This window comes from Rhinolophus sinicus, linkage group LG05, assembly GCF_036562045.2.
Source record: "Rhinolophus sinicus isolate RSC01 linkage group LG05, ASM3656204v1, whole genome shotgun sequence".
Lineage (NCBI taxonomy): Eukaryota > Metazoa > Chordata > Mammalia > Chiroptera > Rhinolophidae > Rhinolophus > Rhinolophus sinicus.
Window position 1 is genome coordinate 61,527,525 of NC_133755.1, and position 14,618 is coordinate 61,542,142.

A 14,618-nucleotide genomic window follows, 5' to 3' on the forward strand; every position below is an offset into this window, starting at 1 on the left:
CAGACATTAGTAAGAAATCTCTCTCTAAACAAAAAAAAAAAAGAAAGAAAGAAATCTCTGCATCATTTCAAATCCTGATTCTGAGGCCAACTGTAGTGATGCGAGTTGATTAGAAGAAGGACCTACCAGCACTATCATTATTGATTTATTTAGCCAAGGATGCAGAAACTTGTCAGAGGCAAGGTAGCCTCCTAGGGCAGGGAACAGGCTGCAGACCTCAGCGTAGTGTCCCTTGTTTCCCAGGGAGCCTAAAGGGCTATCACTGACACTCAGATCAGAGAAGCTGAAGTCTTGCTTTTGTACTCAGGTCTTATAACACCATCCAACCTCCACGATGGGAACATTTTTCAAGCAGTGGGCTCTCTGCTCTGTGAACCAAATGTCACTAAGGCCACATCTTCATCTATAGAAAGAAAGCGTAATCAGTGCTCAGGCCTCCCCCAAATAATAGCCCATCTTCTACCTTCTTGTGGCACTTCAATCTTTACATTTCTTTGTTAAATGATATAACAACTTGGAGAGGTGTGATGCCTAAATTAGACAGAATACATTGGTCTCATGCTAATATAATGTTGTCAATATAAGATAGTAAGCATTACATTATGCTTTTTCTAGGTAATTCTGTATTCTGAAGGATTTGAATCCAGTAAAACATTAGCAAGAAAAATGACTCAGATGTACAAGCTTTGCAGCGAACAGCTCTCTCAGCAGGATCACTACGACTTCGGCATGAGAGCTGTGAAGTCTGTGCTGGTCATGGCTGGGTAAGAAACCAAGGTGGTCAAGAGTAAAATTCCGAACCATGTCATCAAATGTGTTAAATGAGTAATTCACAGATGGCGCTTAAAGCATCTGTGGATTTATAAGGATTTATAAATGTCAGCTGCCACAGTTGTCATCATTCTTATCTTGACACTCCGATTCCACAGTGAAATGGGACATCTCTCCTCATCCCACAAAAGTTCTTCACTTTGAGACCCTGTATGATTGTCACAGGCTGAACCTGAATCTCGACTAGGCTTCAGCTCCTTTTCATTTCCCTTGAATTTATCACATGCATCGAACTTTTGGGTACAAAAGCCTTTACCACCACAATATGGATGACTAGATTTAAAGGGCATACAGTTTGTTATGCACATACAATAATTAACTTATACGTGTTGCCTGACGAAGCCTGAAGCATGCAAAAAACTGTAGTTTCATCATTCTGTCTTCAGTCGAGGCTTTTGTCCAAGACTTGACCTCTGTCTTTACAGTATGGTCCATGACTGAGCTGCTTTCTAGTTTCTAGTAAAACATTCTCTTTTCAGGCCTCAACTTCTCTCTTTATATCCTCTTTAAACTCCTGCCTCTGGAATCCCCAGGTTGCCCAAAGTCTCTGAGAACATCTGTCTCCTCTCTCCTCCTTCCTCTCAGGCCATGGCTTGCTGGTCGGGGCTCTGCATATCCGGGTCCCCTTCTGCCGGGCTCCTGTATCCTTGGGTTTTGCACAAACCCCCCTGCCCCATGTAGCATCCGTTCTTTCTTTCAACCTCTCACCTACAGTATTTCTCCTCTTCACAGGATTGCCATGTAAGGAGAAGGAATACTAAGAAGTTCAAATATACTTGCACTCAAAGAAAACAACTACAGCCCAATGGGCAAGACAGACAAATGAGCAGTTATCTGGGACACGATGTAGTGAGGGTAACCATAGGGATATGCTAAAGGTTTGCCCTGGAGAAGGACTGAGGAACTTTCTAGAGGAGGGAGTAACTGAGCTGGGTTCTGAAGGGGAGATAAGAGCAGACAGAAAAGCAAAGCAGTGTGTTCTGGGCTGAGAGAAAAGAGTCACGGGGCCATGAATCATCATGCTGCATCCGTGGATGCGTGTAAATTCAGGTTGGATTGATGGGGGAGGCTGAGAAAATGTCCTTGTCATTCTCCTCAAGGTTACGTAGCCAGGTCCTGACTGGTGCACATGCTGTGATGGAGATGGATGCTCAGCATGAAGGGAACACGAGACTCCCCTTCCAGCGGGAACCTGCAAAGGGGTGCCCCCCACGGCTTTCTGCAAGTGGGATCCCTGACCCACAGGTTAGGAAAATCATTCACTAATACGTTCTCACAATGTCACCTGAATTATTCCTTTAAATATAGGTCTTTAAAAAGAGAGAACCCAGACCTAAGTGAAGATGTAGTGTTGATAAGAGCTTTACGAGATTCCAACTTGCCAAAATTCCTAACAGAAGACGCTCTTCTGTTCAGGTAAGTTTCTAGATGTTACAGAATAAAGCACAGCTATGGTGTAAGGTAAAGGATAGTCTTATCTGCAAATATGACTGTCTCTAACAAAGAACTAACTAGCTTATCTTTTCTAGAGATACTTATTGCAATTTTTTTAAAAATACTAGTTTAGAATAAAGATATTGAAGTTTTAGCATCAATCCAATTATTTATTTTTTTCAAAATATTTATCACCAGGCTATGTCCCTATTCAGTTTTGGATATTATCTATTAAGTTACTAACAGGGAGATGAAGAAATGCAATACATCTCTTCCTCTTGACCTATCCTCTCTGCATAGTCATATTGCAACATAACTTGAGCTAAATATCCAGGATTTCCATAATTTATCACAGCTATATAAATTAATCCTTTACCTACTTTCCTATACATCTACCATTAATTTGTCTCCAAATTCTGCCAGAGTGTAAATCTCCTAAAAACAAACAAAACCTTCAATGATACAAAATATTCTACTGAATTTGTCTCTTTGGAGCCCTCTGTCCTGCTCTAATTGGGACTGATTGTCCATTACCCCTGGTGCACATCTATTATCCTGAGATGTCCATTTAAGACTATGCTGGGGACTCCCTCTGCTTTGTCTTCTATCAGTGCCCGTTTCCCAGATCACGTGTCTCTCTACTCCCTCTTGGTAGGATACAATGATGAAAATTCCTACACAGTTATCTTTGCACATTTATGATATTGCTACAATTAAGATTGTAGGAAGTAAGTTCGCTAGGTCCTAGGGTGTGAACATTTTTAATTTAGATAGAGTATCAAGATATCCTCCAAAGACATTTTACATTTATATAAATGGTTTTTATGAAAATGCTTATTTCCCTTTAAATGTTTTAAAGAGGGACCAAAAGAAATGCATGCATTTCTTTAATTATTAGTGTTATTAGTCATGAACACTTATTAGTCATGTATATTTATTATTTCTCAGAGGATTTTTCTATTGTGCTCTTTCACTTATTGCTTTGTAGGAACTCAAACTTTATCTGGTGTAAAAACTGGAAATATTTCTCTAAGTCTATCAGTCATTAAGTTCATATATAAAGTCTTTCACCTAATAGAAGTTTGTCTTTTGCTTGTTTTTATATTTTCAGTTTATCGACAATTTTTACACTTGTAGATTTCTTGCCTATCTTAGAAAGGCCTTCTTAACACAGTGGTGCAAAATTCATCTTTTATATTTTCATCTACTACTTTGTTGGCATTTTACGTTAAGGTCTTTACTGTATCTCAAATGCATTTGTGTATATAGTATGCAGTAGGGATTTAGCTTCTTTTTTACCCATAGAAACATCACATATTAACTCTTTCCCACAGAACAAATTTTCCTTTACACCCTTTTTTACCTAGTATTAGTTCACTATTTTCTGAATATCTACGTAAAATTATAAATACATTTGAGGAAAGTTGAGTTCGAAATATAATTTAAAAAATAAACTGATAAACTCATTACCTTCTATATGTTTGGTACTGTGCCATGTACTGTGGACAATACAAAAATGTAATAGATATTCCTTATGTTGTAAAGCTCCCAGTATACTTAAAAACATTGGTTTACTCTACAAGAAACAAACAAAATCAAACACAATATCAGAGAAATGATAGGTTCTGGTATAACACATAGGACAGACAAGTACTGTGCATGTTGAGAAGAAAAGATCAATGAGAAAAATAAGACATTTAATTTCTAATCAATTAACTGTAATAAATATGGGGAAAACTCAATGACTAATGGTTCTTAATTGATTTTATTTTTGTTATTTCAGTGGAATCATATCTGACCTTTTTCCTGGAGTCCAAATTCCAGAACATGATTATGGTATATTGCAATCAACAATTATAGATGTGATGAATAAACAAAATCTTCAGCCTGAGATATGTATGGTTAAAAAAGTGATACAATTCTATGAAACCATGCTAGTCAGGCATGGTGTTATGTTAGTCGGGCCAACAGGAGGTGGCAAGACCACAGTTTACCGAATACTTGCAGAAACTTTAGGGAATTTGCAAAAACTTGGTTTAGACAATCCATTTTACCAACCAGTTAAAACATACGTTCTTAATCCTAAATCAATTACAATGGGTGAATTATATGGCGAAGTTAATAGCATAACCTTGGAGTGGAAAGATGGTTTGATGGCACTGAGTGTCCGAGCAGCTGTGAATGACAGTTCAGAAGACCATAAGTGGATCATCAGTGATGGGCCGGTGGATGCTCTTTGGATTGAAAATATGAATACAGTGTTGGATGATAACAAGATGCTTTGCCTGGCTAACAGCGAGCGGATTAAACTCACACCTCAAATCCACATGCTTTTTGAGGTAAATGTATATGTCATACTGTGGAGGGAAGAAATCATTCATTAGACTGGCATACTATCTTTTTTTTTTTTCTCAGATTGACATTTCATTTAGTATCTGTAAGGTCTACCATGGTATTTTGTTTATGTAGTAAATACTTATTAAATTGTCCATTTGTAATATATTGTCCATCCTGACAACAAAAGTCTCTCAAACATTCCTATGTCTCTATAAACTGAAAATGAAATAAATTCTGGCTTCCCCAGCACCTGTTTCTTTTCTTTTGGACTTATTTAATATACATATTGATGAGTTCTCATTATTTGAAATGCTTTCTAAGTTTAAGAAAATTGTTGTGTGTGTTTAAAGTGAAGAAATTATCCCAGTGTGGTATGCATATTTTATGGAGGGTTTGGAAGAGGATGTGGACCATATACAGTGACAAAATATTGTGAAAGATAACCACCCCTCCTGTATTCATTCATCAAACATTGATTGAATGCATATTATATGCTAGGTATTAGGCTAGGTGTTGGATACAAGAATGAAATGAGAAAGAAAAGATAAGGAAAAAGAAATACCTCATCCGTCCTATAGGATTTGACAGCATCCTCCTATAATTACCAGTTTTCTCACCTCATGCTTAACTTCCTTCTCCATTTCTGGTTACCTACAGCTCTCCCACTGTCTTCCACATAAAGCCTATCAGTGTTAATTTAAGCTTCAAACATGTGATTCATTAACATTGAAGGAATAAGGAAGTATCATATTAGTTGTTTCCTGTCCAACTTTCTTCAATTTTAGGTGCAAGATCTCAGGGTTGCCTCTCCTGCAACAGTCAGTCGATGTGGAATGGTGTTTGTAGACCCTGACGAACTGAAATGGATGCCATATGTTAAAACCTGGATGCAGGGTATTTCTAAAAAAGTAAGTGCAACCAGCTGTTCCCAGTATCTCAGTTTGTCAGGGCTCATACTTCCCTTAAGTGCCCAAAATGCAGTAAGAGAAGGTCTCACTGTGCCTGACTGAGGGAATTCTAGCGTTGTACGAAGTTCCTCTCCCTGAGAACTCTTGGGACCATCCAGAAATGTTTGTATATTCCCCAACTCTGTCCTTATTATGTGTGGCCTCAGCCTCCATCTGCCTAGTCGCCCTGGGTCCTGCCTCCTCTGCCTGGCTTCTCCCCAGACTGGTGCTTCTCAATTACAAACACAAACCACTTTCTTGAATCCCCCAAAACACAGCTAGAGCAGAATGGGGCATTAAAACAAAAAAAAGAGTTTACTGAAGGTTTGGGATAACAAGAGGCAATCACAGTGAAGAAAAATACATTTCAGTCCAGGCACTGTCATAATTTTCAGATTTTAAGAACCGTTAACACCGAGAGCCAGAGAGAAGAAAAAACCAGTTTACCTCTCACGCAGTCACCCATCCATGACCCCAAACACATTCTAACCTCGGAAGTAACATTCTACCCTAAGTGAAGGAAAGTTTCTATATTATTATTCAGAACAACTCAGTTCCATATTAACTTCTGTGCCCTCTTCATTCTAAAATAGGATTTCTCTCAAGCCATCTTTTGCAATGTTTTGCCCCAATCCAGTCCTCACTCTAAGAAAGCCATCTTCTTTTTGCCTCTCCCCCTCCAATGATGAATCAGAAAACTATTGTTTTTCTCATACTTAGGCATCAACATTTTAACAATATTGTGGTCTAGTCTCAGCGTACATTGTTAAAGAAAGTAATTCTCAGAACAGAGAATTTATCATGGGCTACCATAAGATTTTAAACCACACAAATGCACTTTTTAAAAATTAATAGACTTTATTACTTAGAATAGTTTTAGGTTTACAAAAAATTTTTAAGAGTACAGAGCGTTCTCATATTCTCCCTTTCCTCCAAACACAATTTTCCCTATTGTTAACATCTTGCATTGCTGCGGTACATTTGTTAAACCTGATGAACCAATATCACTGTACATCATTGATATTGATACATTGTCAATATATTATTGATGTGTCAATATCGATACACTGTTGATACGTTATCAATAATGGAAGTCTATAGCTTGCATTAGGGTTTACTCTTTGTGTTGTACAATTCTGTGGGTTTTGCAAATGCATAATTGTCATGCACCCACCATTGTAGTATCAAACAGGATAGTTTCACGGCCTTAAAAACTCTGTGCTCTGCCTATTGGTATCCATCCACCCTCCCTCATCCCTGACAACCACTGATCTCTTACTGTCTCCATGGTTTTGCCTTTTCCAGAATATCATGTAGTTGGAATCAAACCAGCATGTTGTACACCTTCAACTAATACAGTGATGTATGTCGATTATTTCTCAATAAAACTGGGAAAAAATTAAAACCAAGAACAAAGTTCCTATAAACATCCATGTTCAGGCTTTTGTGTGGACTTGTTTTCAACTCATTTGGGTAACACATAGGAGTGTGACTGCTGGGTCATAGGGTAAAACTATGGTAAGCTTTGTCAGAAACTGCTAGGCTGTCTTCCAAAGTGGCTGCACCATTTTGTACTCACACGAGCAATGAATGAGGGTTCTTGTTGCTCCACATCCTCACCAGTGTGTGGTGGTGTTGGTGTTTAGTAGGTGTGTAGTAGTAGCTCATTGTTGTTTTAATGTGAAATTCTCTAATAGATGATGTGGGACGTCTTTTCAAATGCTTATTTGCCATTTGTATATGTTCCTTGGTGAGGTATCTGTTCAAATTTTTCACTCACTTTTTATTGGGTCATTTGTTTTCTTATTGTTAAGTTTTAAGAGTTCTTTTTATATTTTGGATACAAATCCTTTATCAGATGTGTTTCACAAAGATTTTTCTCCCAGTCTGGCTCATCTTTTCATTCTCTTAACAACATCTTTCACAGAGCACAAGTTTTTAGTTTCAATGAAGTCTAACTTATCCCTTTTACTTTCATGGATTGTGCTTTTGGATACAAATGAGTTTATATAAAAACTCATTTCTAAACCTAAGGTACCTAGATTTTCTCCTCTGTTATGTTCTAGAAGTTTTATAATTTTGCTATATAGTTTTACATTTAGGCCTATGATCCATCTTGAGTTAATTTTTGTGAACGGTGTAAGATCATTGTCTACATTCACTGTTTGGCATGTGGATGTCCAGTTGTTCCAGCACCTTTCGTTAAAAATGCTATTCTTTCTCTATTGGATTGGCTTTGTTCCTTTGTCAAAGATTAATTAACATATCTCTACGGGTCTATTTCTGAGGTTCCATTCTGTTCCATTCATCTATTTGTCTATTCTTTTGCCAATACCACACTGTGTTGATTACTGTTGCTTTATAGTAAGTCTTAAAGTTGGGTAGTGTCAGTTCTCCAATTTTGTTCTTCAATATTATGTTGACTATTCTGGGCCTTTTGCCTCTCCATATAAACTTTAGAATCAGTTTGATACCCACAAAGTAATTTGCTGGGATTTTGATTCAGATTGCATTGAATTTATATAGGTCAAGTTAGGAAAAACTGACATCTTAACAATATTAGGTCTTTCTATCCATGCACATAGAACACCTCTTCACTTATTTAGATCTTCTTTGGTTTCTTTCTTCAGAGTTTTATAGTTTTTCCTCATATACATCTTATATATATTTTGTTAGAATTATACCTAAGTATTTCATTTTTTGGAGCTAATGTAAATGGTGTTTTATTTTTCATTTAAAATTCCAATTCCTCACTGCTGGTATATAGAAAAGCAATTGACTTTTGTATATCAACCTTGTATCCTGAAACCTTGTTATAACTGCTTATTAGTTCCAGGTGTTTGGGTCTTTTGTTTTATTTCATTATTATTATTATTATTATTATTATTATTATTAGTCAGTTCTTTAGGATTATCTTTGATATAGACAATCATGTCATCTGTGAACAAAGACTTTTTCTTCCTTCCCAATCTGTATATCTTTTATTTCCTTTCATTGTCCTATTGCATGAGCTTAGACTTCCAGTACAATGTTGAATAGGAATGGTGAGAGGGGCTGCATTCTTTTTAAAATCTTTGGGAATTATTCCTACTATCTTACATGGATATTTTTAAATTTTCTTTTATGGTTCTTTTTTATTGTTCCTAATTGTGAGAGATATCATCAATATAGAGACTGCATGAAATACATATTGACAGTTTAACAAATGATTATAAAATAAACACCTGTGTACCCATTACCAATCAAGATGTAAGATATAATCAGCTACCCAGAATCTCCCCATGTGTCCCTTCCAAGTCATAGGTTTTGAAAATGTATTTATTTATTATCTTGTGATACTTATACCCCTTAGTCTAAAAGTCACAAAATATATTACAATATAAGGATATAAACCAACCCATTTCTAAACTTAATTACATATTTCATCTGGTCTTGCTAAAATATTATGTTTGTTTTATTTCCAGCTAAATGAGGAAACTCGAGAATATATATTGAATCTTTTCCAACGTTATGTTGATGATGGTTTACATTTTATCAATAGAAAATGCAACCAAGCGATCCCACAAGTGGACATTAGCAAAGTTACTACACTCTGTTACTTATTGGAGTCTTTGATACTTGGGAAAGATGCAGTTAATTTGACAATGGTATGAAGGATTCTATTACTGTTATAAAGCTAGAAAAATGAGATTACTGTATATCTGCTTTGCAAATAAATAACGCCAGATTTTCTATAATATGATCATTTGATTTTCAAGTTAACTTTTCAGGAGACTAATGACTATGAATAAATTAATAGAATCCTTAATTTGGAAGGAATGTTAGAGAGCCTATAATTTACTCTTATACTCAGTTTAAATTCCCTTGCAGTCCACAACATATTTCTAATGTGTCTGTCTAGCAGCTGCTTAAATAGCTTAATGCAGGCATAGAGTCACAATGGTCAATTGAAAAAATACCTTGAGTTTTGTTTTTTTTACATAAACCTTGTCATTCGTTTTCTCATCAGAGTATTTAAATTTGTACGACTATAAAACATCACTCTGTGAACCATTAAAGGAAATATAAGAAAAATAGGCTGTGCCCTTTTAAAAATGCATGAGTCTAAACAAAAGAAAACAGTCTTTAGACTTTGCAAGTTAGGATTCCTTTTATGTTAACATAAAATATTAAAATTATTTTTCTTTGTTCTTTCAGGAACAAGCAAAACTGAACACTGTACTATGTCAGACCTTTGTATTCTGTTATTTATGGTCGTTGGGTGGAAATCTAACTGAAAACTACTGGGATTCTTTTGATACATTTATTAGAACACAATTTGATGATAATCCTGATGCCAGGGTAAGAGCCAAATAAATGTAATTTTAACATATTAACTAAACCATTAAACTAAACTTCAAGACTGAAACTTTAAGAGCCTTAGTTCTACTGCAAATACAAATTCTTCACTAAAGAGTTTCTAAAATTATTCACTTTTTTACCATACAGAATATTTACTGTATTAAATAATACAATATTTTAGAAGTCCTCTCCTGGCCATATGAAGAAAGTAAGGTATAAAACTATATTAAAACTCCCTACTATAAATGAAGATTGAATTCTAGTTAGTAAACTTACTCTTCACGTTGTTATGGTTTAGTGATTCTGAAACTACTTTCTGTACACTCTAAGATTGAGCAAGTGAATAAATATATTGAAGATAATGGCAAACAGGTTTCTCACTAGAGAGGGGATTTACAAATATGGAAGAAGAGATGTGATTCAGGGGATCCAAGTTGGCAGAGTAGGTAAAGGCTGTTCTTGCCTCTTCCCATGACCACATTACAATTGCAACTAAATTATAGAACAATCAACCTGAAGGATTATCTGAAGCCTAGCTAAACAAAAGTCCTATAAGTAAGGATATAAAAAAGAAGCCATGTCGACACTGGTAGAAGAGGCGGAGAAGCAAAAAGGAAGAGCGAGGGACCCCAGTCCCACACTGGGCTCCTCAGCCCACAGTACTGGTGCCATGAAGAGGAATCCTCACAACATCTGGCTGTGAAAAACAGTAGGGATTCTGACCATCTGGGTGAGACGGAAGGCTGTGGACACCCGGACACCCTCTTAAAGGGCCCGTGCACACTTGCTTGCATGCAGACATTTTACTAAATGGGAGAAGATATTTGCCAATGACACAGCTGACAAGGAGTTAATATCCAAAATTTATAAAGAACTCATACAACTCAACACCGAAAAAACAGACAATCCAATTGAAAAATGGGCAGAGGACCTGAATAGACATTTCTCCAAAGAGGACACACACCTGGCCAATGGACATATGAAAAGATGCTCAAAGTCACTGATCATCAGAGAAATGCAAATTAAAACCACTGGCCAAATCTGAGCAGATTTGAGTGTCAAAATCTATGAGTACATTTTGATAATAAAAAGATACATGAAGAAAGAAAGACATGGGGGAGAAGGAAGAGCTCTTCCTTACAGTAGAATACCAACTAATCTACACAGGCAAAAATATGGAATCAGAAAGTCATTACTTTGCAACTATCGTAGTTATAATTGGTTTAGGCAAGAATCATCAATGTACGTATATACTAAAACTAGTGGGTGAAAGTTTGAAGAGAAAAAAAATATTTACATAGTTTCAGAGTAAGTCCTGCAAACCATTGCTGAATTGCAAAGAGAAAAATAGTATCATTGTAGAAAAAAAAAAACACCCTTGTAGACACCACCTTAACCAAGTGATCCATTTAATATCCTCAATATTAGGACAAACCTATGCTTCCTGATATGGTGAACTGAGAAAGATACAACCTTGCTTCTGCGATATCCCTTTCAAAAATGCATAACCTGAATCTATTTATGAGAACACATCTGGAATACTTAAACAAATGGACATTCTATAAAATAAACTGGCCTATGTTCTTCAAAAATGTCTGTTATGAGAGACAAAGAAAGCTGGGGAACTTTTCCAGATGAAAAGACTAAAGAGATATAACTACATGCAATGTATTATCCTGGAATGGATCCTAGACTTGGAAAAATATAGCTATACCTGACATTATTAAAACTATTGGCAATATTTGAATATGGAATGTAAAGTAAATAACATTATATCAGTATTCAGTTTCCTGATTTTGATCATTTTACTGTGGTTATATAAGAAAATATCCTTGTTCTTTAGGAAATATACACTCAAGTATTTAAGATAAGGTGGAATAGTATATACAGCTGACTCTCACGGAGTGAGAGAAAGGTAATAATAAAGCAAATGGGGCAAAATGTGAATAATCAGTTAATCTAAATAAAGACTATATGAGAGTTCTTTGTATTATTCTTTTAAATTTTATGTAAGTTTTAAATTATATCAAAAAGTTACCAGAAAAAAAAATTTCCTACGTCAAGGATCTGAGCCTTATGGATTAGGACATTCTAGCAGATGTAAAACCTTGCTGGATCCTCAAGATGACTATCACATTTGGACAGGATGGACCCAATTGAGGACAATTAGAAATCTGAGACGGAGAAACCGACCTCACTGAATCAAGGGAAATGACCTGGGATCATCAAAGAGCAAGAAGAGATGGCCCAGAGCAAGCATTAAGTATTTAGTCAACAAATATTTATTGAAAACCTATCACATGGTAGGCACCATTCTCACTATTGTGGCTAAAGCAAATAACCCAAATCCCTAGCCTCATAGACCTTACATTACAGTGATGGGAGTCAAAATATCAAATATTTAGGAATAGACAAATATACAATGCATCAGCTGGTAATAAGTGCTATGGAGAGAAATAAGGCAGAGTAAGGATGACAGGATGCAGTGCGGAACTATTTTATATATGGTAGTCAGGAAAACTTGCTAATAAGGTCATATTTATACAGACTCCTGAAGAAAGTCAAAGCACTAGAGATTATTCAGGGAGACAGCATTCCAGTCAGAAGGAGAAACAAATACAAAGGCCTTTACTTGAAGTAACTGCTTGACAATTTTGAGAAACAGCAGGAAGGCTAGTGAGGTCAGAGTACAATGATCATACAGAGTGTGATAGAGATAAGGTCAGAGAGATGGCAGAAGAGCAACACATATAGGGCTTTACGGGCCATTGTAAGGACTTTTGCTTTTCTTCTTGGGTGAAATGAGAACATATTGATGGGTTACGACCATAGGCTATTTAGCAGGACGGTGCCAGCCTCTGACATGGCAGTGGTAATGCTACTTGGATAACAGGAGGGTGTCCAGAATGAAAAGGTGGATTCCTCCATCAGTCTGCAAGTCCCAAATGATTGGGCTGTTGGATTTGTATTCCTCGTCGTAGTCAATGGCCTTAAGCTTCCTGGTACTAGCCATAACTCAATGAGTGTTACAGGTTCTTCCTTCTTTATTTATCTTCCCATAGCCAGTGAAACACTAAGTTGAGTGAATTTTTTTCTTCTAATTATTTTTTTCAAATATGTCTTCATCTCTTCATCCTCATTGCCTCTGGATAACTCAGGTTCTTGTCATTTCTTTTTGGGTTATTAAAATAGCCTATTTATTATTCCCTTGCCTTTGGTCCAGTCTTATCTAAGTCACCTTTATGCCAGTGTTTCTTAAAATTGCAGGTTACAATCTGTTTATTAGTTGGTTGTGATATCTACTGAAAGAGTCACAGTTCAGTTTTTAAAAATGAAATAGCTACTATCACAACTTTTACTCAACACTATATTGGAGATCCTAGCCAGTGCAATAGGTCAAAAAGAAAGAGAGAGGGAGAAGGGGGGGATGGAGGGAGGGAGGGAGAGAGGGAGGAAGAAAACAAACTTTGGAAAGGAAGAAATAAAACTGTCATTATTTGCAGGAAATATAACTGAATAGTAGAAAATCCAAAAGAATCTACAAACAAATGATTAGAATTAATAAGTAATTTAGCAAGGTCATTGGATACAAGGTCCACAAAAAGTTCAAAAATAAAATTTTAAAACAATATCATTTCAATAGTAAAAAATATCAAATACTTAGGAATACATCTAACAAAAGATATAAAAGACTTTTACACTGCAAACTACAAAGCATTGCCAAGAGAAATTTTAAAAGATCTGAATAAATGGAGAGACATACTATGTTTTAAGACACTGTGTATCTAAATTCAAGACAAGACTAAATTCAAGATAATTCCAAACACAAAACCCCAATAGATTTTTATGGAAATTGATAATCTCATTATAAAACTTATATGAAAATGTAAAAGACCTATAATAATCGAGAGACTCTAAAGAAGGAGATCAAATTTGGAGGACTTAACTATATGACTTCAAGAATTCAAGGCTATAAAGCAACAATAATTGAGAGTATGGTATTAGTGCAAAGGTAGACAAGTAGCCCGGGCAGGTAGACTAGTGCCTTAGCTCAGAGGAGGATTCAGGTGTAGCGGGTATTGACAGGGAAGGGGAAGAAAGTTGCTTTCTGAGGTACTGGACATGTTCTATATTGTGATCCAGGGGTGTTTACATTAAAATTTACATATGTAAAACTCTTTGAACTGGATTCTTAAAATCTGACAAAAGATGTTATGTTGCACCTCAAAAGTTTTTTTTTTAATGGACTAGAAAGAAAATAGATCTTAAAAATAAGATCTAGGGGCAGATAGTAGGGGTAGATATTATGCATTATTTGTACACACACACACACACACACACATGTATGTCTGTACTAAGTCACCTTGTCAAATGGATTTCTTATTGAGTCACTGTCAAATGATCTTGAAACACTACTGCTCTGTACAGCTGCCAGAATGAAACTTCTGAAATGCAGTCTAATCATGTCACCCACCTACTTAGACTCCTTCACTGAACTCTTGCTCCAAACTCGACTTAGCAAGTCTTTTCATAACCTGGCCCTGTGTTCCTTGCCTAACCTCCCACAGTGTGCAGTAGTCTCATCGTTCCCAGCATGCATGGCACTTTCCACGGCTTGTCTCCCGACCTGTTTTCTTAAGCTGAACCCTGACCCTTCCTTCCCCATCCCCCATCCCATCCCTTTTTTGCCCATCTGACTCTTGCTTGTCTTTCAAGTTGGAACTGTAG

At 36.2% G+C, this 14,618-nt stretch overlaps 1 protein-coding gene across 2 annotated transcripts in view; it reads left to right on the forward strand.

The window, feature by feature from the left end:
• Positions 1–14,618, forward strand: part of DNAH6 (dynein axonemal heavy chain 6) — a 248,852-nt gene that overhangs the window by 101,200 nt on the left and 133,034 nt on the right. For both annotated transcript variants that reach the window (XM_019756389.2, XM_074332256.1), the window contains 6 exons: positions 616–764; positions 2,140–2,247; positions 4,049–4,604; positions 5,388–5,510; positions 9,014–9,196; positions 9,747–9,890. In XM_019756389.2, coding sequence (XP_019611948.2) covers positions 616–764; positions 2,140–2,247; positions 4,049–4,604; positions 5,388–5,510; positions 9,014–9,196; positions 9,747–9,890 — 1,263 coding nt within the window. The remainder of the gene's footprint in view (positions 1–615; positions 765–2,139; positions 2,248–4,048; positions 4,605–5,387; positions 5,511–9,013; positions 9,197–9,746; positions 9,891–14,618) is intronic.